Source organism: Excalfactoria chinensis, chromosome 5 (genome assembly GCF_039878825.1).
Source record: "Excalfactoria chinensis isolate bCotChi1 chromosome 5, bCotChi1.hap2, whole genome shotgun sequence".
NCBI lineage: Eukaryota > Metazoa > Chordata > Aves > Galliformes > Phasianidae > Excalfactoria > Excalfactoria chinensis.
In genome coordinates, this window is record NC_092829.1 from 38800075 (window position 1) to 38826322 (window position 26248).

Below are 26248 nucleotides of genomic sequence, written 5' to 3' on the forward strand. Positions count from 1 at the left end.
ACGTGATTGACTCCCACTTGTCCTTACACGCTAAAGACGGCAGGCATCCATCAAAAAACAGCATCGTCTGCTATTTAGAAAATGACAACCCCTTCCTTGACAGAAAAAAAACCCACACAGCGCTGCTGAGCTCTTTAAGGATAGGTGAGTTGGTTTATTTCGTTTTTAAAAGCAATCCTCAGAACGTATCAGTGTAAGAGGCATACAGGTGAGGATAAAGTTACCACCGGTGGATAAAAGCTCCGGTACAGCAACACGTATGGTAGTACAGAGGAACCCGTCCACCAACTAGTGCTCCATGGGCTCTTCTGCCTTCTCCGCAGGCTCATCAGCAGGCAGAGCAGGCTTAAAGAGAGGGAAAAGATGCGTTATGGGATTATCCAAAGTAAACACAAAGGACAAAGCTGTTAATTAGAAGATCTGAGGATGCACTTTGCCATGTGCACAAGAAACATGCTGTTAAAGAAAGTGCAAAACACTACCACAGACGAAGAAAGAAGCCTGACAGTAGCAGGAAGGGCCTGCCACTAATTCAGCCTAAATTGACTTAAACAAGCCCATCAGTCTCCAGCTAAGGGTATGGTGGTGTATCCAATTTTCATGTAGTAACTTCTAGCTTTAAAAATCACATTCCTAAAATTATAGTTTACTAGCAGAATTGAATGCCAAACAAAAACAATACATCGTACGGTGCTGTCTTTCAATAAAGCCTGCTTCTCTTTAACACATACCTTTCTCTGTGGTCTCTCCTCAAGGCCTTCTAGGAACGGTGCTACATCATCATCATCATAAATGGTGAACTCCATGTCTTTGCCAACAATCCCAATGGAAACATTCTGTTCAGCAAAGATTTGACAGAAGTGAGAAGCTTTTTTCTGCAAAATCACTTTCACTTGTCAAACAGACAAAAGCTTCCCACTGTACAAGAGAGGGTCACTGTGCTATTTGTGCCCGCTTAAGGAAGAAAGGCAATTGGGACAAACTCCCTTTAGCAGATTGTTCTCAAGAAGGAAAGGGAGGGACATTTATTCCCTACAAAAGGTAGCATGTCTCAAAAATCTTAACAGGAAAACCATTCAAGGGTTTTTGCTTCCTTTCCCCCCTCCCCTTCCTTTCCCCCCCCTTTTTCTTTTTAGTAACAAATACCTGACTTTTCAAAACTGATTTTCATCTGACTTTGCACTGTTGTTATTGTGAGAGTTCTAGAAAACAGCAAGGCAGGCTCAGAACGAAAAATTTAGATCAAACATAGATAAGGGCAAGACCAGCCACAAAGAGAACACCAGAATATGGTAACAAAGCTGCTTAAAAGCTTCTCGCTCAACAGTTGCTCACTTCATTTCCTGTCTAGGGTTTCTGTAACTTTGTGATGCTGGATACTCAAACAGCTTGTGTATTACATTCCCTTACCACCCCAATTAGTGACTGTGCTTACAGTGCAAAGATGACAATTCCAGTTGTTCACTATGCACTTTGAACACTGTTTCAAGTTTAAAATATAATGAAGCAGCTAGGGAAACAATCCCTTAACTAAATAAAGCATCCCTCCCATAAAGAAAAATAAATCTCAGATAGTGAAGGTATGTAAATCAGCAACAAATGAAATGAAATGATACTATCTAGAAAGTTTTTAGCTCCCAAGTTTCAGTGCCAGCCATACTTTACATCAGCTTTGCTGCATTACTGAGAACAATGGCAGTGAAATTTCTCATTAAGAAAAAACTAGCATTTACCTTGGTGGTCAGATCCTGTTCAGCAGGAAGAGTCTCTCTCAGGGCACGCAGTCCATGTTTAACTAGCTCGTTTAGATTACCTTAAAAATGAAGCCAGAAAAGTATTTATGAAATATGGCACTTATCCTCGGACTCATTTTCCCTTTTTCCCATTCTCAGCTGACAACTAGAAAATTAACTTGCACAGCTTGACTTTCATGTCTTCTCCTTCGGTATTTGTGAGACTGAAGACACAGCTGTTAAAAAAGTACATCATCAGGAACCAGCTCTTCCCTACATCTGAGGTTGAAAGCACCTGGTTTGGGCACCTGTACTGTCTTCAGTGCAGCAAAAATCAAGCTATTTTCCCCTTTCACATTGTTGTTTCATATAAATTCACCACCTAAATATTCGCCATGTCATACTGTACCTGCTCTGACACACAAAAAAATCTTCCTGTTCTTTAAATGGAACAGAGGTTTGTTACTTTTCACTTTGCTTTTCTGAGCACAGCTTCTCTTTTGATTAGATCTAATAAACATGCAGATGTTAGACATGAAGATCCGTAATATTTTCTCTATAGTTTTCCCCTTCATGCAGACTTACACTTATGCCAAACTCAGCTCTCAACATTTTCTTGTCTTACTAAATGCAGAATGGAACAGAGGCAGAAAATAAGCTGTGTAAGTGATAAAGATCATTAGATAGCCAGGTTCATTACTCACAATCAGTAAATTCAGTCATGTGTCTTTCCAAGTAAGTTCGTGCTGACTGCGAACGAGCACCAATGGACATGGCTTTACAGTCAAAATAGTTTGCTGAGGGACAAGTTTGGAAGATGTGAGGGCCCATATCCTACAGGAAGAAAAGACATAAAACAAACATATAAACTCTTTCCAAGCTTGCTGTAGGAACACAAGATATTTTATAAAACACAGTTTTGCTCATGATACATTACATAATTTATATGCATGCACATAAGCATCCTATATTGCTTACTATATCACCATTCTTACCCAGCTCTTTCAAAGATATTGTTAAAAAAAAATAAAAACAAATGCAGTGTTTGTAAAGAAAAGTTTCTGGTACTGCATTTTTCATACAAGGAATACAGCTGGCACCAAAACGTTTCCTCCAGTATTCCACAAACTATCTTGTGCTTATGCATGCGTCTCATTTCCTAGCTTGCAAATGATGTTTTACACCCATTTTGAATTACCTGCACAAGCAAGAAAACCTACTGCAGAATTAACCCTGCCATCAATAATTTCAGGCAAGTTGATGATTTCCTTCTACCTTCCTTGTGCCAAAAACCTTCAGGGCAGACATTCTGTGTGTGTTGCAGGAAGCAAATTGTTGTTTCTGAACACGTAAAGCAGAGCCCATTAGTTGGTTTTTTTTCCCACATCCATTTTTTATTTAAAAAAATGTTAAAAAAAAAATAAAATTGTTCATCTCATTGTGTACCTAAAAATAATCAGTTCTTCATTTCTGCCTAAGTACACCTCGTAAGCATAGACTGGATTAGCTGTTACTTCATATTTACAGAAGTTATGTCTCAGTATGATCCAGAAAATGATTGCCTTATTCTGAGAATTTGGATGAGTCTGCCTCCTCCTTCCACCTTCTCCTCTTTAATGTGTACTTGTACAGAATTGCATTTAAGTATGTTCTCTTCTAGACCAATTGCAGTTCACACAGCTTACTTACATCATAACCTGCAATGAGCAGTCCTACGCCATATGGTCTTCTGCCATAGCGCTGCGTTGGTATCTGCGTTTCTAAAGTAAGCTAAAGAAGCAATCTCAAAGGCACGTGTTAATCACACTGAAAACATTTTCCTGAGCAATGCACAAACACTCCAAAATTGTTGCGTAGCCTTTACAAAGCTTTCTGTATTATCAAAGGCTGTGTTTGAAGAAATAGTTCTCAGGACTTATTTGAAACACCAGCACTGGCTCTTTTTCACCAAAACAACATTTAGGAGCTGGCTTTCCCAGAAGAACTGAGGAGCAGTGCATTCAACCAAGTAATACAAACAGTTCAGTTAATGCAGCCTTATTTCATTTCTTAGCCCTTTAACTTTACCTAGGCGCCTGATAACAGAATACAAGGCCTCCTCTGTGCTCCAAGAGCAGAGAACATTAATTACCACAAAAAAAAAAAAAAGTAAGCAAGCAGCTGCAGTCCAGCAAATGATCGTGTTTTGTGCAGTGCAGTCATATTTCCACCTCCAAAAACACGGTGCTATGTGAAATGGTGCATAGCATTTTACTGCTTTTCTACCAGGTCAGAGTTCTGGGATGTCCTCTGAAAGAATGAACACACAATGTGAATAAAGAAAAATCACTTCTGAATTAACTTTGTCAGTTTAGCATTACTTTTAAATTATTATATATATATATATATATATTGTATGTAATATATATATATTAATATATATATATTTCTTTTCAAAGGATACTGCTTCCAATTAGTGACACCAAACGAGATACTGGAAGAGGTCTATCAAACACAAATCTAGAATCCAGACACTCCTGACGCATAAAATTGCTAGAAGGAAAAGGAAGAAAAATCAAATCAGTGCATAGACGAAAGCCACACTGAGTTTTCCTCAGTATTTGTCTGTTAAGTGTATTCTTGTTCTAGCTCCACTTGTTGAGAAAAGCAGCCGAGGGCATTACACAATTTCATTTCATTGTGACTTATAACTGTTATTTAGGAAGTTGACCACAGGCTTGAAAGAGTCTCAGTGCATTTCATCCATACCAACCAAGGGAAGGTGGAAGTGCACCAGGCCACGAGTAACATATCTTTGTAACCTCTTTGTAACCTTACAGCAATTAAATTTTACTTTAAAAATTCTTCCTATACCATCTTTGTGTTTTCCTGAGTAACCAGGGAATCATCCTCTTTTAGTATATATTTCCTTCTTTGATCAAGCCATGTGGTCTGCAGGTAAAAGGGAAATCTGTCTGAAGCTGACATGTTCAGCAGTGTATGTTTTTCATAACAGAAGCAGCTACTAGAGGGAAATAGGTAATGCACTTGTCCAGACTGCTTGGAAACCCCACCACACCAAGGAAACCAGACAGTTACAGTCTCACAAGAAACAAAAGCAAAGAGCAAATTTTGGGGCCAAACAAAGGAGTTTTCTGCCAGCAACTTAAAATCCTTCCAGAATTTCACATTGAGGTCTTTGGCAAAGCACAACAGACCAAGGCCAAACTTTAGATGAACATAAAATTTTGTTTGCAGTAGTCTACATGTGAACTTTCACTTCTTGCAGAACCGTGTGTGTCAACAGCTCAGATACTCACCACAAGAGTCTTGCATCAGCTGTAAGTCCAGCAATTGAGATACCGATATGGTTGTCAACATACAGGATTTTCTTCTGATGAGCTGCCAGCTCAGACTGTGCTCGCTACACATAAAAGGAGAGAGCTATGTGGCAGACTGACCACTTTGCCAAGCACTGTGGAGCAATCTGCTAACATTTATTGCAAGAACTGAATATGATCACAAAACAGTCAAAACAACAGCAATAGACAACAAACAAACAAAGAACAATCTGTAAACTTGCAACAGAAGACAAGAAAAAAAAATAATTCCACTTCAGTGAGAGACTGCCAGGAACAATGATCAGATGCCCAAGGTTTGGAAAAGGAAGTGAATAGTTTTGCTGCTTTATAACAAAAAAATACAAGAACTCCATCTTTTAAAGTGAAAATCTTTCACTCATTTCCTTCACCAATTTGAGAAAATCTGCTTAGCATGGGTACTGAAAATGCTTATATTTCTTTACTGACACTAATGGAAAAGGAAACTGATACTGCGTTTATTTTATATACAGGTAAGAGTTCAGGACTGTGCTGAACTAGTTTGCCAAACTCAAACTTCTCCACTAACATTGGTGTTTGCAGAACAGAGTTTTAACCTTACCTTTAGAGCAACCAGAACAGCATGTGTTTTCGACTTCAGCCCCACAGTGGCTGAGCCTTGCTTCACAGCTTCCATGGCATATTCTATTTGATGAATTCGCCCCTACAGAATAAAATCAAAGGTAGTCATGCTGAAAAATAGTACAAATGATTAATTTCAACAGCTCTTCATGTACAGACTTCTGATTTCCATCACCCTGACAGGCACACTGACTGCCTAACAGAAATAGACTTCCTCTATTATCATTTGCAGACCATAGAATCATAGAATAGCCTTGAAAAAGTTTGAAAAAGGGTTGAAAAGGACCACAATGATCATTCAGTTTCAACCCCCCCCTCTAAGTGCAGGGTCACTAACCACTAGACCAGGCTGCGCAGAGCCACAACTAGCCTGGCCTTCAATGCTTCCAGGGATGGGGCATCCACATCTTCCTTGGGCAACCTGTTCCAATGTGTGACGGCCCTCTGTGTGAAAAACTTCCTCCTAATATCTAAACTAAACATACCCTGTCTCAATTTAAAACCATTCCTCCTTGTCCTATCACTATCCACCCTCATAAACAACCGTTCCCCCTCCTGTTTATATGCTCCCTTCAAGTACTGCAAGGCCACAAGGAGCTCTCCCTGGAGCCTTTTCTCTCCAAGCTAAACAAGCCCAAGTTCCCGCAACCTTTCCTCACAGGAAAGGTGCTCCAGTCCTCTGATCATCTCAGTAGCAATAACTTCAGCAGATCACTGAGATTATTTGTATTGCTGCTCAAAGGAACTTCCAGCTGAAGTTGGATGTGTAACTTTTAATCGAGTTTCCTAAAGAAATGAGTCTTAAGCAATTGTTGTGTCTCATCATCCATCCCCCAATAACTTTTGAACATGTTATTAGTCAACTGCAGTAAAGTCTGAAAGAGAAGTAGAGGTCTTAAAGACAAGCAAGCCCATACAAGTTCTGAAAAGCAAGCCAGCAGCATTGCAGGAAAATAAGACAACATCCTTTCAGTGCTACAGCTGAGGGTAAAGTAGCTAATTTTCTGATCTCTCACTGACCGACCTATTTCAAACAGTCAGTATATTTACTGTTACTTTGCAAAGCTGGAATTACTGAAACTAGCACAGTTGTCTCCTACCAGATGAAATGAATTTAAAACACGACACGTTGCTACAATTATTACAACGGGAACATTCAGGGGATAATCCATAGGAAACCATCTTATATAAGTTTACATATCAATTCCAAGATACATATACACACACATGCTTTGTGTGTAAAGGGTTTTTGATTTCATTTACCTAGAGCAACACAAAGTCTGCTGGATGCCTACTGTGCCCTACACGCAGCTATTTCCTGCCTGAGAGCAGCAAGGAATCATGTATTTATCAACTGCCAAGAACAAGCTGTGAGGCTGTAAAACCATTAAGCCCTTTCAAGCCTTTAAGCTTCAATCTCATTTTATTTACAACAGTATTTGAAAATGTCCTCCCCAGTGGAGTAACTATTCATTGCTCCCACACTGATGCCCAGAGCTTTCATAGAATCATACCAGGGCTACTGTGACCCAACCACCTGTGGGAATGCATGCAGTAGAGATTGCAGCAGATCAGCCATTACATGTCTTCCATGAGTCATCGGTGCTATTCAGATTTTCAAGACAATTTATGAACAATAACTACAACCCAGCATTGTTGATGACTTCATGGTAGCTACTAAAAGTCACAATAAATAACAGCACTGCTGAAGCTTATAAATGTGTGTGACCAGAATGACAATGAACACCAAATGTAAGTTGTTCTCCATAGCCACTGAGGAATTTTCAAAGCTCTGTGATTCTTCGGGCACCAGCACAGCAAGGGAATAAACACGCTGTGTTTACTGCAGACCCAGAGCTTAAAGGCACCAGATTGGCACGGGTTGCCCAGGGGAGTGGTGGGGTCACCATCCCCGGAAGCTGACAACAAACATGTAGCTGTGACACCACCGAGGGATGTGATTAGTGAGAACGGTGGTGGTGCTGGGCTGATGGCTGGACACATACTTATGACCTTCGAGGTAACGATTCGATGATTTCCTAGCCTGCGTCCATGTAAGAGATGAATCGGTGCCCGTGGAGAAACACACAGCATCAGACAGCAAGGAAAGGGCGGCGGACGGGACTTACCTGGGGGCTCCACACCGTCACGTCGTTATCGTACTGGTTGCGGAACTGGAAGAGACGGAGCAACACCCGTAAGCGCGGGGACAGGCCCTGACCGCCTCCCTCATACCCCCCACCCGTGGGGCCGGGGCCGCGGGCAGGCGCGGCTGCTGGGCCCGGGGGTGCTGGTGGAGCTCCCGCCGCGGGCCCCGCCAGGCCCGGCGCCGCCAAGTGCTTACTCACGGCCCCGCTGCTCCTTCCTTTTTTTCCCCTCGTCCCTTCTAACCCTCCTTCCTCCCCTCCCCCCAGCCCGCCCGGCGCCGTGGGCCCGCCGTGCCGCTCACCATGCTTCCTGCCGGCAGCGACGCTTGCTGAGGGGCAACGAGGGGGCCGCGCTCCGGCAGCGCTCGCTCTGGCCTGGAGCGATCAGACAGCGGCAGCCGCAGCCCGAGACATCGAGCGGGCGCGCCCCGGGGATCAGCGCATGCGCAGTCGGGCCGGGCCTCTGCCCGCTGTTCTTTCTTCTCTCCGTTAGTTGTTCTGCTCAGTAAATGCAATTACATTTCCAAATGCGTCTTTTTTACTCTCAAAAGTAGAAAGCTAAAGTAGTTAATATAAATGAAGCGGTCACCAGAGCTCTTATTTTGGATAATTACGAACATTTGTATGTAGCTTTTAATCAGCAAAGCGAATAGAAGACTGCAGTGACTTAGTACAAAAGGCCTGCAGGAGCACATGACTCGAACACGAGAGAATCAGATCATACCGTTTTATTTTTAAACCAGCATTCAGCTGCTGGACTCACAGTCATTCAAATGAGAGCCGTATTCCATCACCCTCCGGGCTGATTACATTTCCCTTAGCACAGGAGAACATCCTCTCGTCCCTCTTTTGTCACCGGAGGGGACTACATTACTGCCTGGAAAACAAAACCCAAACAAACTGATTTCTGTTGTCTGACTTACTGCTTTTCAGCTTGAGCTGAAATAACTTCCTCTCTTCAGCAGTGCTTGACACGCATTGCAACAGGATATATAAACGCTTTATTAAGTGAGCTTGAAGCTGAGCAGCTTTCCAGTTTCAGAGCACTCAGTAAATATTGCTGTAGTCCCTGCTACGAGGCCATTCTGTAATAACTTCCTACAGCAATAAGTGACTCCCTGCAAGTCCATTTACTCCACCTACAGTCAGAACAATAGACAGATATTTCCTCTAGTTTGGAAAAAGTATATTAGGTTTCGTGGGATGCTAAACTGTGCCAAGACTCTGTTGTTGTGCATATACTGATAAGTGGAGGAAGTGATGTTAGGAGGCACTTTTTTGGCCACAAAGAGAGGGGGGATTTCTTTAAAACTCCATGCAAGAAAATTAGATGAAATATATGAACATGAAGAACTTCCAGAAGTTAAATGAATTGTTACATAAGTATATTAAGTGACAAGAAATCTTTTTTTTTCCCTACAATAAAAAACAAAATAACTTGAAGTCTAGCTATTAAATTTCTTCTACACCAAACTGATTTCAAGTAATCATAAAATCATAGAATGGCCAGGGTTGAAAAGGACCACAATGATCATCCAGTTTTGATGCCCCTGCCACATGCAGGGTCGCCAGCCACCAGACCAGGCAGCCCAGAGCCACATCCAGCCTGGCCTTGAATGCCCCCAGGGATGGGGCATCCACAGCCTCCTTGGGCAGCCTGTTCCAATGCGTGACCACACTCTGTGAAAGACTTCCTCCTAACATCTAACATAAATTTCCCATCTTAGTTTAAAACCATTCCCCCTTGTCATATCACTGTCCACCCTCGTAATGCAAAGGGCTGCACAGAAGCTTCTCCCCACCTTTATAGATAAGCTAGGGAAAGCACTGGATGGAGTTTTATCGCTCTCCAAGTGCTTCGGTGTCATTGCTACCATATTCCCAAAGCAGCAGCACAGGAGCATTAGAGACAGGAAAAATCTTTACAAACAAGGAAAAGCTTACAATGGAAGGAAGTCATTCACTTCCTTCTGAATACTCCAGTGTGCTGCCTCTTAGGCTCAGTCTGAGCCCTTTACAGGTAGGGGGTCAACAGTTTCACAATATATTTCTATTCAAATCTTAATGCATCGGTCTTCAAAAGTACCAAACATTGACATATGTGAAACACAATAGTTAAATACAAAATGACAAAGCAAAAAAATCATATAGCTCTTTTTCAGTTTAAAAAGAGGCATTTTCCTTACTGTCAGTTTCACGATTAGCAGCCTGATAATCTGGATCACTTCTGAGAAATACACAATTGACTGTTCTATGAAAATGTATGTTAGATTCTCAGCAGTGGTCAAACCAAATGTGTGGAATTATTAGGAAAGAACAAACTATAAAGTATTATTATGCCACTGTATAAATCCACACTGCTTCTACAGCCACTCAGACTTGAATAGTGGGTGCAGTTCTTGCTTCCCACCTTAAAATTATCTGACATACTGGAGAAGGTACTGGAGAAAGGGAAAGGATGAATCAAATGATGGAAACAGCTTCATGTAAGGAATGGCCATTAAGAACAGGAGTCTTCAGTTTAAATAACAGATAAACAAGGCAAGGTGATCAACACATCTCAAATCACAGCTGGCATTTGGTCACAGATTCAAAGAGAAACTAGGCAAATTCATAGACAGAAAAGACTTTTCAAGCTACCTTACAAAACTACTGATACAACACTTGAATTAAGTGCAGTATTGATAAAACAGGTAACTTAATGTGCATGAAGTCTCAAGAGAAATTAATGATACTGTTTTCTTCTGTTATGTTTCCAGCATAGTTATAAACAGCATCTGACACCTGAGCTATGGCAAGCTTGCTCTGATGAGATTAACATACAGGAACTAAAAGGGAAGGGCATTATGCCTTCTCTTCTGCTGACTCATTAGAGAAAACGACATTCCACCAAGCTCACTTTCAGAATACCACCCATTAAACTACATGAAAGCATTGTGTTCTTGTGTAGTATAATCTGACAGATTTATGTGTTTTTTTCGGTAAAAGACTGGCTTCATTGTGGTGAGTGGTATTACTCTCAGTGACCACATATTCCATGCTACTTAGACATAGCAGACTGCAAAAGAAGAAATAAAACTGTTGTGCCAGCATAAGAGAGAATTAAAGCAGCATCTCCATCCCCTTGGAAAAGCACAAGGACAGCTCCTGTGAAGCTGCCCCCGTCAGATGGGTAAGTTACTACTTGCAAACAGCAGCGCTGTTACTGTTGAGCAAGCTGGAATTGGTGTACCTTTATAATGCTCAAATATGTTGATTTTTTTTTAGCTTGCATTTAATGACTCGTAGTATAGTTTACTCTTAACCATAAGCATACTTTCTGGAGAAAAAGTGTTATTAATTCCAATCTTCCTCAAATAAAAAACAAAAAACAAACAAACAAAACAACAACAACAAAAAAAAAACCAACAACAAAAAAAACCCCAAAACGTTGTTTAATATCTAGTAAGCATTGGGAATTTGACTGCTGGGGGTTCGTTCTCCATACTCTTTAGCCTTGGAAAAGGTTCAGGTTCTCTGCTGCTTAGAAGATATAAAGGCTGAGTAAGATGTTAAAAATAATGACAATCACATTCAGGGAAGCTGATGATATGGTCATTGTCTGGACAGGCTGAAAAAAGTTCCCAGAAATGGAGAGAGAGGTAATGAAAAATTAAGTTCAATGTTTTCCATCCCATAGAATTATTAGCACTCTCTGGAATGTCACCTGTTGGGCTCAAATTAGACACCATCATATCCAGGTATCACCTAGGCACACTTATCAGCAAGCTTAACTTTTTGAATACCCATGCAAACCCAAAAAACATCAAAATTATCTTCAAAAGGAACTAACAGAAAGAAGTGATCAGTAATAGCATCAAGAGACTTGAAAGGTCACAAGCCAGGCAAAGCTGTAGGCTGTTCCTAGGACAGGTAACATAGCCAAGAACATGTAATAGAAAGTGAGCTGAATTAGGCTATGAAATAACATCGATGCTATACAGTAATAATGTTACCTTGCATATCAATAAAAGCTACAAAATACCAGTATTAGAAACGCTGCCTTTCAGTTTTGCCAATGCAAATTTAAATCATAAGGAAGTCATTAAACAACAAAGACAAACACCACCCACACCTACGATTACCAATAAAATAAAAGGGTTTTTTTCTGTGACTTTACATGTCTAGTTTGCTATTTTTGTATCCTAAGGTTAAAGCTCCTTTGATGATCAATCACTGAAGTCAATATGAGAAAGGGAGGATATATTCTTCCTGAAAAAGAATACAAGATTCTCTAAGAAATGATAATTAGGAGAATGAACTACAGAAGACAGGCCTCCAAAAGTAGTTTTTTTTCACTCCCTTTAAGGGAAAAAAAAAAAACAACCACAAAAACACAAAAAAACACAAAAAAACCCACCAAAAACAAACCAAAAACCCAATAACAACAAAATCCCATCCATTGTAGTCTACAAATACTGGCGGGCAGAAATAGCTGTCACATTTGTTCCAGAAGACCCTTCAAGTTACAGGCCCTATTTAGTTAACTCCCTTTAAACCTAATGTAGTCTCAAGTCACCATGGTTGACCATCACTCCACATTAAATGCCCCATATGATTCACCAGGCATCATATTTAAAATAAAGCTGGAATTGATAATCCATATTCAGATCAACACATGAAGCCAACAGTCTGTTTCCATATACACTTTTTATCAAAAAAGCTGTGTAAGTGAATATTGGTCGTTATCATTCAGGATTGCACGTTTGGACTATTGCTGATGTTTTAGGGATTATATGTTTTATTTTTTGAGAACTGTCTTACTTGATGTAAACAGTTGATATTTGGGGGTAACGCAGCTAAACAATTACTCCTTTCTGAGTGGCCATTTTATAATGTAAGCATTTTTAGTAGTTATACGAGTGCTGAAATTTTTCACAATCTCTGCCTGTGAAAGAATTAAACTTAATTGTCAGCAAAGGTTGGAAATTACACACCCAGTGGTAAAGAGACACCGAGAGAAAGCCTTTGCAATCCACCAGACCATTAATGGATCCTACTTCCTTACAGCAGATAATGCTGTCATATTAAATTAAGGGCAAGATGAAGTATTATGTTCTTAGTTTTGTATTTATATTCCATAAATATTTTACAGTGAGTACTTATACATGGATCACACAATAAAAGGCTGGCAGAACGGTTTTGCCCTATCTAGTATTGCCTAATTCCCTTCTTGAAAAATGGAAACACAGCCACATACACAAATTTGCCGGAGTCCATTAAACGAAGGCTCTTGGTTTGTTTTGTTTAAAATAGAAGACCTAGGAACTATTTCACATTCCTAGCATGACACTAAGAATGTGTGACACTTCTATTTACAGGCATATTAAGCGCTATGCGAGTACTGAATTTACTGTACTATTTAATCACTATTTAGGCAATAATTCTGGTATTCCTGAAGCACGCTTTTCAAAAAGTGACCTAAACTATTCATAGCATCAATTCAGTTTGTGATTAGGACAGACTGCAATACAGGATTACTACACAGGAAAAAAATACATGTTTGATTATGCTGTAGTCTGACAGCCTTGCTGTCATCAGCCTTTCCCCCAAGCATTTGCCAAGTCCCTAATTTTGCTACATGGATTTTAACAGCTTTGCTGTCACTCACATCCCTGTTTCCACAGTACGAATTTTATTTGGCACTGCCACCTTTACTGCATATATTCCAGAACTAACAACAACGAAAGTAGAAACCAAGGCCTGTCCTGACAAACGTCAAGAGAGCTTTTGGTAGTGTAAAGTCCATTGTCTGCATTTGGCCTGACACATGACTGAGCTCAGACAGTGCATCATACACACACACTTAAACTGTGAACAAATCCCATTGATGTTAGGCTTTTTCTAAATCTCAAGTATTGGGTGCAGCCTTTGGCTTTTAAGCTCAGTTTATGGAAGGATTCAGTAAAAGGCCTGAAGGGCTCTAAATTAATTCCAGACAGGCCTGTTACAACCCTGCCACAAACCACAGAGTACCTAAAAATCTCTGTAATAGTTATTAGCATATCACTATGCAGTCAACACATCCGCACAGCTGTTTCTTGCTTCATGAAGTATATATAAAATACATATGACTATGTAATTCTTGTGCACGACAGATCCCTTAGCACTAAAACATTTGAGATGTGTTTACTGCACTATTATATCACCAGAAACCATTCTTCAGATGAATATGTGATTGTGTACTTGGAATAGAGAAAATAATTAGAAAAAAATAAAGAGATAATAATCAGAAAATCTTTGCATACGTATAAACAGACAGAACACTTAACTTTGTTATGAACACATGCATTTTTACAAAAAATTTGAACACAACAATGCACAAATGATGCATACAAGCAAAAATGACAGCAGTGCTTCATCATTCAGGAGTGATTTCTCTCTCCCAGAATAGACTTTTGAGCATTGCTAACAAACTGACTGACTTTCTCTGGATACTAGCCTGGGATTAATGCAGTATTCTATCACTTCTACCTAACCTAGTCAGTGTGCATTTATAGAATGTTTCTCAGATCAGAATAGTCATTTTTAAGTAGCGCTGCAGCACATGCATATCTTCATTTTACAGTCTTTTCTTTAAAACGTTCATAATTTTTAATACATCTATCTAGCTTTGTGTATATTCTTCTTCCATACTTACTTTTAATCCCTATCTCTTTCCAAGGTCTCGGTAGCATAAATGGTGTGGGACCTGTGATGAACATTCAACAAGTACATGAAAGCTTAAGTACCATTTCTGACCACTCAAAAAGTGTTCAGAAACAGAGGAAACAGCCATAACATCCAGACTGTACTTGAAAACTACTTCATGAAGGAGACAAAAATATTAACAAGCACTTCAGTATACAATTACTGTAGTATCGACAAAAACAAAGAATCTGTGCAGTGCTGAAACAGCTGTCAAATAGATTGAGCTGCCAGAAGAACCCAGCTCCATCCTGGAAACAAAGCAGAATTCCAGACAATGAGGCCAAGGAAAGGGAAACTGACTTCTCTGTGTATCACTTGGCAAATGAAATATATCTGGACAAATAAATTTGCCTCTTTTTGTTCTATTAATCGGGGTATTTCTCTAAGGAATAATTGAAGAGTCTGTGAGCATTAAAAAAAAAAACAAACAACAATTTCAATAACGAACTTGAATAGAAAATTCAATAGAGCAGTTGAAATCTTGATGTCAAGTCCACCTTACATTAATACTTAAGAGAACTTGATGTAAAAGCAATGGCTTGAGGCACTGTACAAAAAGACCCAGCAGATTTTGGCAAGAATATAGATTCCGAAATAAGTCTTGTTTGAACCAGTCAGCTTTAGCTATTAAAATGATCATAATTATCCTGGTTTATCCTCCAAACAATTCTCAAGATTGGAAAATGCATATATGGTTAAAACATCCCTTTTAATAGCTGATGAAAAGCAGGTCTGGACATTCTGGAATGAAAAGTGTGGCATGTTGTATTCCCAACCAAAGGAAAAGTCCGTGTGGTTAACTGTGTTCTTGAAGACAAATCTTTAGAGAACAGTCTCGGAGTTCCTGCATACAATACGGATGCTTCAAAATACTGAATCTATTATTCAGCTCATGCAAGAACCCAGGCAAACTGCTAGCAGAAACATTTACTGCTCAGAAGGACAGCATAGCCCCACTAATCTCAAGGCACCAAAAGGACAACTTCAAGCCAAGAAATCAAGCACCTGTTTCAACAACCTTAAAGCAAGTGTTATTAGAAAAGCATTCCAGTAATGATATTGCTCACACCCAGTCACAAGCCTGCAGTCTACAACCAGTAGAACAGCTAGCCTTGCTAATTCAGCTTGATACAGGTAAGATATTCCAACCCATACCTTTTTCAGTATGTGATGCCTCTTTGGAACAGATGCTAAACAACCATTCTTTATAGTTGTTTTATTCTCTCTGGAAATGCAGAAGCCAAGAAAATTGCATAAGAAATAAAGAGTAGGTGAGAACACAGACAGCTGTCCCTGCTGCGTCAATTGAGGCTTGCAGGATTGTTCTAGATAACATATCACTCTCAATAATTGGAGTGTCAAGCTTCTGGCAAAAATCTTTAGGCAGTAATCTGATAAAGGTCAACAGATGGTCAAAGATCTTATGAAAATAGCTTGGAAAGAACACGGGGTAGTTCCAAACGTGGAACTGAAGTGAGGCTGAAGGCTTTTATGAAGCACAAGTAACTCAGGAATCCTCAGAAAAGTAGCCTTGCATAGTAGTTCAGCAGTAAAGATTTAGAACGCAGGGAGAACTCTTCCTTAAGGATGAGATAATATGCCTATATTAGAGGTCTGTCTGGGAAATAGGTAGCATGATGCCGCAGGTCTGACAAGCTTCCCTAATTGCTCCAGATGTCACATAGTTGTCTGGCACTGAAATCTTGATTGGGAATTGGAAGGAGAACAGGAAAAAGACATTGCATTTTCTCTTCTGAAAAAATAGGCTTGCTCGTCATGGAACATATTGTTTGCATCTCGTGTCTAAATAATTTAGATTTGTATTTGTGAACTATGTCCAAGGACTAAGTAGTTCCAGTATACAGAATGTACCTGATTCTACATTGACATTACACTTATGTTAAGTTTCCACAGGTTACTTTGTCATAAGACTAAGTTTCCAAGCAAACAGTAAAACACAGTATAACACAGCCTAAATTCAAAAATACCTTGCAAAGACTCCTTAAATAAGTCATGCCCACTTATAAAAGTAGTTTATAAGTCATTCACTTATAAAAATACAGAATTTAATTAGGCAAACTAGTCCAGCAACTGGAATCTTGTTACCTAACATACAAGAAATAAATGATTATACACTCATTTTAGGTCCCACACTAATATATTTTCATATCTTCTATAAAAATGCCTCTATCTAGACCTCTCAGAAGCACAATTTTGCTTAAAGCAGCATTTCTACCTATCCCCTCTGAATCTCTTCTGCTTTGTTGAGCAGTACGAAGAATCAGGCCTCACCCCAACACCTGAGTTGTCTTGGGTATTTTAAGTTGCATGCCAAATTAATGTATTTTACACCAATTAGAAGTCATCGTATTCAGAAATACATTAGTTGCACATTAGATCTGGTGAAAATCCACTTACGTAGGAGGTCTGGCTGGGGAGGTAACTGAAACAAATAAACTAAATCAAATTTTAAAATCATAAATCCAGTCTTTAATGCTACCTGACATTTGATCTTGTAAATGTGAAACTCCTTTTATATAAGCAATCACCACAGGAATCATTATGGAATGACAAACGATACTGCAATAAGAAATCAGTGATATAAACCTAAGCGTTTGAGTTTGGTATATTAAGCATCAATCAGAGCTAACTAGTTACTACTAATTGAACATTAGTGCAAAGCTATCGTAATGTAAACTACTGGATTTCATCGATCAACTCTGGTAAAACTATTGCTGTGTCCAATTCACTCTCTTTCAATGTCTTTTCCTCTCAGATTGTTGTTAATTCAAACAAAAAACCTCTGAGCAACAAAAGGACCATTCTAAATGTGATGCCTTTGTGTTTGCAAGGCAATTATTATTCTTCCATTGCATGAAAGATCAAACAGGTGTACATGACTGATTGCTTCTACATCATTACTTTGTACCCAAGTATGCCAGATACATTTTAGCTATAAATAAGCACATAAAGTCTAATCAACTGGAAGTTAATACACACATATTACCAACTCGTATCAGATACAAAGTTTCTATCATTTCCATAGCATACCTTTATTTTCTTTTTTTACCTAGTGAATTCAGATGTGTTTTTAGAAATAGGAAAGAGCCTCCTTTTTTTTAATATTAAAAGTCTTCATTGTTTGGGTAAACCTCTTAGGGATTTACAGTGTTTCCTTACAGCTTCTATTCACTCTTTCAAACAGTTTCACTGGAGAAAAATGAGCAGCTTGGAAACATTTAAGTACACCTTCCCATCCAGCTGTTCTTCTTCCTCTTAACATAACATCACTCCTAAAGGCAATAAGCACTACTTTTGAGCAATAAAATTGTTGAATTTAATCAAGAGATTCATCTGTTAATGTTGTGAAACTGCTGCCTGCTTTACCTTCGTATGTTCACCCTTGCAAGCTAAACACAATTTGACAATGTTCAGAAATAATCATGATGCACCATTATACTGTATGTGTAGGGAAAAAGCAGCAAGCCCAAAGTTACAGAAGTATTTCAAGTCCTCACCTACAGTTTCTGATGTGGCAAATTTGGACACTGAGTTTTGTCAAGCCCAAGGTAAGTAACAGACACTGTGTTCAACTAAGTGTCAATGCTGAAAAAGGAGCAGGAGCTGAAGTTAAGATACTAAGAACAGGCTGATAAATGATTCTAAGTGTATGCAGTATTGAGTATGAATGTTAAAACAGCCCTATTGGATTAAACAAAGGAGAAAGGTAACTTTGAACTAAATATGGAAGCAAGATTACTAAGACAAGTTGCTCGAAATAAAAGCACTTATACTGAATGTCATCACTTCCTGGACACTGTGTATGTTTCAGGTTATAACTGATAAACAACTTGGTCTTAACCATTAATCAAAATAAAACTAACCTAAGAAATGCTGGTGGCATGCTTACCTTTTCAGGAACAGACAGAAATCACAAATCTATCATTTTAAAACCAGACAATTTACTCCTGTTTGCTGTTTTACATATCCGAATTCCCTCTGAAGCTAGAAGGACAAAATACTTCCACACAGATGAGCTAATGATCTTAATTGCATAATCTTCCTTTTCTTATTTTTCTCTTTATCTCAAATTCAATCTCCATGAACATTTTAAGTTTAATGAAATATAACAGTTTATGATAAGTCCTGAATGCTTAATGTTCTGGTCAATATCTCTTACTGCATTCAAGAAGCAAGATCTGGTACAACTTATTAAATGCTTTCTGTCAGGGCACTATTATACAGGCACCATTCTTCAAGGCAAAGGTTACATTTTTATTTATTTACAAACAAAACAAATACTGAATGTTAGCAACATTGTATTCTTAGTCCAAGCTCTTACAATATATCTGCTGCAAGGTTAGAAGCGTTGAGTATGATGAACTTCTGAGTACATTAATGACTATGAAGGCTTCATAAACTTAACTAAATGGCAAAACACCACCTAACAGTTGAGATGCTACTCAAACACGTGCTGAAACACAGGCCAGACCCTCAAGAGGTGTAAGTCAACACAATCTCTTTATTGGTTTATATTAGGCCTGCTGACAATATGTAATTACAGCAATTTAACAGAACTCAAATGAATGTTAATTAACAAGGACCTGTCTCAGTAATTTAGGGTCAGTAAAATGGCTGTCCAAAAGACATGGAAATGAGCCAAACTAATTAATTCAGCTCCCTAACCCCAACCCCCAACCTCCTCTCCAATAAATGATCACACTTGAACCAATTTTGATCTTTTTGAGAATGCATTTATGCATCTGATGCTCATGTGTTACAACAGAGATCTCTGAAAAACCAAACCAGCTGCCTAGTTAGGTTTTATCTTTAGCAGCATTAACGAGCAGAGTCCAAGAAATGCCTACATTTCAATTTCAGACAGAAATTTCAATTAGCATGTTAGGGAATGAATTGACAAAGAAATATTAGCACGTATTGTTAAGTTTCATGTTATTTCATTGAATGTGCAGATTTTATGATAAAATATGATTTGGTCTAAGTTCTACTTTTTATAGGAATTTTACATAGGAAGAAAGTAATCTTTTCATTATAAGTCTTTAATTATACCATGGGATGAAAAATTGTGCTTAATTAATTTTGAGGAAGTGAAACCTGGCAGAAGTTTCATAATTGAAAAAACTCTGCATTCTTATTATTAAGAAAATTGAACTAACTCACTGTTCTCCAAATAAGCTCATGTAAAAGAGCAATATAGTATAAATTCATGCAGTCCTCTGGTGTCTTAAAGGCAGAGTTTTGACAGCTATTTATTGAATTTGATAGCCCGTTTCTTTATTAAGAAATGATCCCTTCAGGGAGAAAAAAAACAAACAAACAACAAAAAAAAAAACCAACCACATTTGTATGCCACATATTGGCTAGAAATTATGTTCTAAAATGTTACAGAATCTCATGAAGTTTTCTCATAAAGCTAGTGTGAAGTGTTGGACTACTAACGTTATTTGGAGTAATACACAGATTACGTACATTGTGACAGCAATAATTGCAACAACAAAGGATTCTACTTGTAAATACACTTAAATTCATCACCTACTGATAATTTCACCTTTAAAAAGTAGGATTTGGATATTATCAAAATACATTTCAGCTGTAAAGATACACATAAATACATGCTTATCTGGAGATGCATGTGCTGGTTCATATGAGAAGCGTCTATATTTCTTCAGTCAGGAGAGTGCTTAAATTAAAAATCTGAAGAAGTATGAGCATCTGGATATGGTAACAGTAAGCCAGCATGCACAAAACCAGAAACATTGGCACCAGAAAAGTTATTGGCACCAAACAAAGCTTTGTGTTATCCTAGTTTTTATTAAGACTCAGAGCACTGATGTGATATTTTTTCTATTCAATGACTGATCCTCAGGTTTGCCTCTACTGAGCTACAGCTTGGAAGCTGCCATCACCCCGATGTTCTCTCTGATACCTTCCATCTTCAGAAATAGGAAATCTCATCTCACAAATCCATATCATACCACCTCCATGTCTCCAGCACTGTACCCATGCTTGTTAAACTGACTACTGCTATATCCACAACAGACATCTTACAAAAAAGTGTGGTTTTTTTTCCCCCACATATCTCTTTTAAAGAAATTAAACAGTTGTCATTTATTGTAACTTGGTCTTTGCTGTCATACAAAGATCATAATGTTGTGACTTACCTTTGAAACTGCTTTGCTTCACATGGAATGCAATTGGATCTCTTCTCACCCTTGGACTTAACAAATATAATGCCTTCCTGCAGCAAGAACAGTCACACTGTACATAGTAAATCTCCTGAAGAAGACTGTTTTCCCTGTATTTTTTTCCCTTCACTTAGTGCTGCATCTGAGTATCCTTCAATCACTAATTTCCATTATATTGGCTGCCTATGAACCACTGCAGATCTCTCTAGTCCTTTTGCACTCAAGACCATGAGTATCTTAGCAGCTGGTATCATATTCTGTTTTTAAAGACAGGACAAATTATACACAAGTAAGTTAGGGATCATCCAGGCAGCACAGTTGCATCCCTGAGCCTTCAAGTTGTGTGCTTCAGCTTGCTGAGTGCTTGCATCTTTACAGTTTACCAAGCAGAGCATTTTCAGTGCTTGGCTCAGTATAAACTTAGAATGGTAATACCTAATGCTGGCATTTCTCCAAGCATTCATTTAAGTTTGGTTAAGCCTTTAGACGTGCCTAAGAGAACAGCAATTGCATGGGTATACATGTGTCTTCTAAAAGTATAATACTTATTTTGTATATTTTGCTGAATTATTATGGAGGTAATAATATCATTTATTTATTTAAGCATCTAAAGTAAACAGAATCCAGTAATAAAACTGAGGTATCCCCAATTACTGCTTCTACCACCTTACCTGTCTTTATATTGCTTTACAATTTCTTAACAAAACTTCAATATTCAAATAAATAATGAAGCATCTGCATTTCCACAAAGTCTTCCAAGACTACATTTACAAAACAGCAGGAATTCATCCAAATGCTTTGGTTGCTCACAATTTAAAAAGGGTTTTCTAAATGTCCTCTGAGTACTACAACCTACAGGCAGCTGCATACCCATGTATATGAATAAAAAACATCCTATGGAACTTCCTAAACAACTTACTAACTCAGAGCTCCAAAGCAAGAGATCCTCTTTACCCACCTTCTTTTCACCCACGCTCTACATCAGTAGGCAGGTGGTAGAAACTTGTTCCTTGAACAAGACATCAACATCCTCATCAATTGTACACAAAAATTAATAAGCAAATGATGCCAGATTACAGCTAGAAAGGTACACTATTCAGGCCATACAGCTGGTTTAAGTTTTTGTTGTTTCTAGTTTCAAAGCACGTTTTGCCTAAAAACCTTAATACATCTAAGTCTAGCAAAAAAAAAAAAAAAAAAAAAAAGAGCAGTAGAAACAAAAGGGAATGATTACCATTCAGAAACATTCCAGAGGATGCAGCAAGGTTTAGACAAGGTTCTGGACAAATGAATTAAAGAAACAGGTTGCAGTGCTCTAATGAGACAAAAAGTACTGCAATAAGAGCAGGGTAAAAAAGCCTTTGACTAAAGCAAATGAGAAGAAGTCCAAATGCAGCAGAGCCACAGATGTGAAGGAAAAGAGCTGCTTACTTTTAGAAGGCCTCAAGTAGGCAGAGACCTCCATTGAGAGGTCCTCACCTCCACTGCCAAACCCTTAAATGAGGTTTGGGAAGGAGGGCATTTGTTTATATATACATGCTCTAGGATTGATATGCACTATTGCACAGGTGCCAGTATTATGCCATACAATACCTTAACAATAAACCAGCTTCACTAAAGTACCTATTCCATCAGTGAAACTAGAAAATGACAAAGAACAAACAAACAAAAACCAACCAAACTAAAAATTATGAAACTATTGCCTTCAATACAACTTAAATACTTGCTACCATTTACAGTAGTGTGTTCTGTATCAAAGTAATGTTGACTTACCAGTGGCAAATGAAAGGTACTTTCTTAATCCTGTAGCAGAAATGCTGAGTGATGGCTTGAAGCATTGAGCACCTGGTGGGAAAGTAGGGCCAACCCAGGGGAGCTCAGCTGCATGTAATGCACCTAAGTGACTGGATGGGATAGAGCCAGAATCCACCCCTTCCAGACACCATTTAAGGGTTGGCAGTCCTACCTGAGACCTTCTAAAAGTAAGCAGCTCTTTTCCTTCATTTCTATGCTTGTGTCTGCTGCATTTGCGCTTATTCTCATTTGTTGCAGCCAAAGACTTTGCCACCCTACTATTATCATCCTATTATAGTATTACAACTCCTAAAATTATTCTGTCACAATCAATTTAGTTAATGCTCTTAATGGTAGATGTTGTCTTACTGAAATCAAGTTTTCCTTACATTGAAATCCTTCATAATTAGCTTGTAAACTATCCAGGAATCTATTCATAGTTATATCCTTTCACAAAAGAGTATGCTAGGAATAGTACTGTTAGGCAGCAGAGAAGCTGTGAAAGAACTATACTTGCATAGAACGAGCTGTGAATACATTTCTTCAGGGTGTTTTTGCACAGACATACCACTGAATTAAAAGCTAATTATTGAGTGATAAGTGATCTGAAAACAAACAAACAGTAAGGTGGTGAAGTGCATCGCTGATGCAAAGTTATTGAGAGTAGGAAAAAATAAGCTCAGCTGAGCAGATCTGCATACAACCTCACAACCCTGAGGTCATGTGCAGGTTTTGTTTAATGTAAACAACCATAAAATATGCATGGAAAAGAACTCCAAGCCTGAACCTCTGATTAATCAGCTGAGGCAAGTGTCAGGTCAGCTGTGGGAGCACAGGTGAGAGTAATTTAGCTGTGCTCCAGAAGGGGTGGAGCTTGACTCCACCTCCTCTAGATCTCATTTATGGGCTGACCACCACTAAGGCAGCATCTCTTGGAGATTGCTCCCTGGTGGAGATTGCCTCAGCATTTCCCAGTGAAGGCATCCATATTGGTGAGTCTTTCCTTTTAAATAACCTTCTGAATATTTGTTACCATCTTTATATCATTCCACCTAACACCTGTAAAACTATTTAGATGTTAACACTAAAAGGTATTCTGTGATCCATGAAGCTATTGTTATGAAAGCATCTTTCAATGTTTCTTCAGCGCTGAGCTGAACAACATTCAACAGTACTCAGTTTGATGGCTTGCTTTCGTCTCTAACCAAAACAAACAAACAGTAGAAGGTAAACAGGAGATAGGAACTGTAAGGGAAGAATTAGACTGGGACATGGAAACCAATGTTTTTGGCCCAGCATAAATCCATCTGCAATACTTCTGACTCAGAAAGTGTTAATGTCACAGAGAGCTGCACTCAGGGTGAGAAGGGATCATATAATGTCCTGTCTCAGTACTCTTCTTCAGGCACTTTCCTGTATAGGTTTGCACATGATCTTTCTATGCAGATCTCAATGTCTAGTTATTTCTGGAACACGTTTACAGATGAATTCAATGGAACAGAAAAATGAAGAAGCTGTGATAATAGCAAGGTACATCTCAGCAAAGAAAACATTTATATTCATGAGCCCACGTGGTTGTGGATGAAATGATGCCATTAACGTGGGAATAAAAGTAAAGGCAGGACTATCATCACAGAATCACAGAATTATAGGGGTTGGAAGGGACCTCTAGAGATCATCGAGTCCAACCCCCCTGCCAAAGCAGGCTCCCTACACCACGTCGCACAGGTAGGCGTCCAGGCGGGTCTTGAATATCTCCAGAGAAGGAGACTCCACCACCTCCCTGGGCAGCCTGTTCCAGTGCTCCGTCACCCTCACCGTAAAGAAGTTCTTGCGCACATTCGTGCGGAACTTCCTATGCTGGAGTTTCAGCCCATTGCCCCTAGTCCTGTCCCCACGCACTACTGAAAAGAGACCAGCCTCGCCACTATAGCTCCCACACCTCAGGTATTTATAAACCTGGATCAAGTCCCCTCTCAGCCTTCTTTTCTCAAGGCTAAACAGACCCAGTTCCCTAAGTCTCTCCTCGTAGGGGAGATGGTCCAGGCCCTTCACCATCTTTGTGGCCCTCCGCTGGACTCTTTCCAAGAGATCCCTGTCTTTTTTGTACTGGGGAGCCCAGAACTGGACACAGTATTCCAGATGAGGCCTCACCAGGGCAGAGTAGAGGGGGAGGATCACCTCCCTTGACCTGCTGGCTACGCTCTTTTTAATGCACCCCAGAATGCCATTGGCCTTTTTGGCTACAAGGGCACACTGCTGGCTCATGGCCAACCTGTCGTCCACCAGGACGCCCAGGTCCCTCTCAGCAGAGCTCCTCTCCAGCAGGTCTTCCCCCAACCTGTACTGGTGTATGCAATTATTTCTACCAAGATGCAAGACTCTACACTTGCTTATGTTAAACCTCATCCGGTTTCTTACTGCCCAGCTCTCCAGCCTGTCCAGGTCTCTCTGAATGGCCGCACAGCCTTCAGGCGTGTCAGCCAATCCTCCCAGCTTCGTGTCATCAGCAAACTTGCTGAGGGTGGCCACTATCCCCTCATCAAGGTCGTTGATGAAGATGTTGAACAAGACTGGACCCAGCACAGACCCCTGGGGGACACCACTAGTCACAGGCCTCCAGCCAGACACCGCACCGCCAACGACAACCCTCTGCACTCTGCCAGTCAGCCAATTCTCGATCCACTTCACCGTCCACTCATCTATCCCATACTTCCTCAGCTTTGTTATAAGGATGTCATGGGGGACCGTATCAAAAGCCTTACTGAAATCAAGGTAGACTACATCTACCGCTCTCCCCCCGTCCACCCAGCTAGTGACATCTTCATAAAAGGCCACCAGGTTGGTCGAGCACGACCTCCCCTTGGTGAACCCATGCTGAGTACTCCTGATAACCTCCTTTTCTCCCAGTTGTCTGGAGATGGCATCCAGCACAAGCTGTTCCATCACCTTCCCTGGGACAGAGGTGAGGCTGACTGGCCTATAATTACCCGGGTCATCCTTCATCCCCAAAGGAAATCCACGTTCTCTCTTTCAGAATACTGTTCTCTGCCATTTTCTGCACTGGGAGAGACCGAAGCAAAGAGCAAAAACTTATTCTACTCCATACTTCACGTGTTTAAAAACAATGGTTCGTATAACAGCGCTACTCTTTGCAACACGTACAAGCAACTCTCCTTCACTGTCTGAAAGTAAACAAACAAAGGCGAGAAGAAAAGCCCACACGCTCATAGCCCAGCTCCCGTTTCCGCACGGCTCGCCCGCCCCGTCCTACGCCGCGCCCGGGAGACGCGCGGCGCTCTCGCAGCCGCCGAAGCCGCGCGGCGCGCCGCAGCCCCGACGCCGCCGGACCGCACCGCCCGCTCCGAGAGCCGCTACCCGCCCGGCCGGCCCGTCACCTCGCGGCAGACGGACGCCGCCGCACGGCTCGGGGCGGGCACGCGAGAGAGGCTTCCCACCCCCCCAACCCCGCCTCCCCCTCCTTCCCTCCCTCCCCGCTTCCCGCTCGGCCGTTACCGCGTGGCAGTTCGCGCGCAGCCGCTCGCGGGGCGCGTGCCGCCGCAGAAGCTTCCGCGCGCGCCGTGTGCAGCGTGTGAAGGGAGGCGGGCGGGGGCCGCTCCCCGCCGCCCTCCCGCCCCCGCCGCCGGCCGCTCCTCCGGTGAGCGCTGGGAGGCGACAGCGAGCTCCTCCCGCCGGAT

The 26248-nt window shown here is 40.3% G+C and overlaps 1 protein-coding gene across 2 annotated transcripts; it reads right to left on the reverse strand.

Annotated features, from left to right (window-relative positions):
• Positions 1–133: 133 nt before the first annotated feature.
• PSMA1 (proteasome 20S subunit alpha 1) lies at positions 134–26119 on the reverse strand. Of its 2 annotated transcripts, XM_072338175.1 has the most exons (13): positions 26067–26119; positions 20733–20809; positions 8546–8698; positions 8124–8319; positions 7804–7848; positions 5655–5756; positions 5033–5136; positions 4177–4265; positions 3423–3493; positions 2438–2567; positions 1734–1813; positions 732–836; positions 134–345 (listed from the first exon to the last, which is right to left on the reverse strand). In XM_072338175.1, exons 4-13 carry the CDS (start codon positions 8124–8126, stop codon positions 289–291), a joined length of 786 nt encoding a protein of 261 aa, XP_072194276.1. In that variant the 5' UTR covers positions 8127–8319; positions 8546–8698; positions 20733–20809; positions 26067–26119; the 3' UTR covers positions 134–288. The 2 variants fall into 2 exon arrangements, with proteins under 2 accessions (XP_072194276.1, XP_072194277.1); XM_072338176.1 differs by lacking the exons at positions 8546–8698; positions 20733–20809 and having other exon boundaries at positions 26067–26105.
• Positions 26120–26248: the final 129 nt, after the last annotated feature.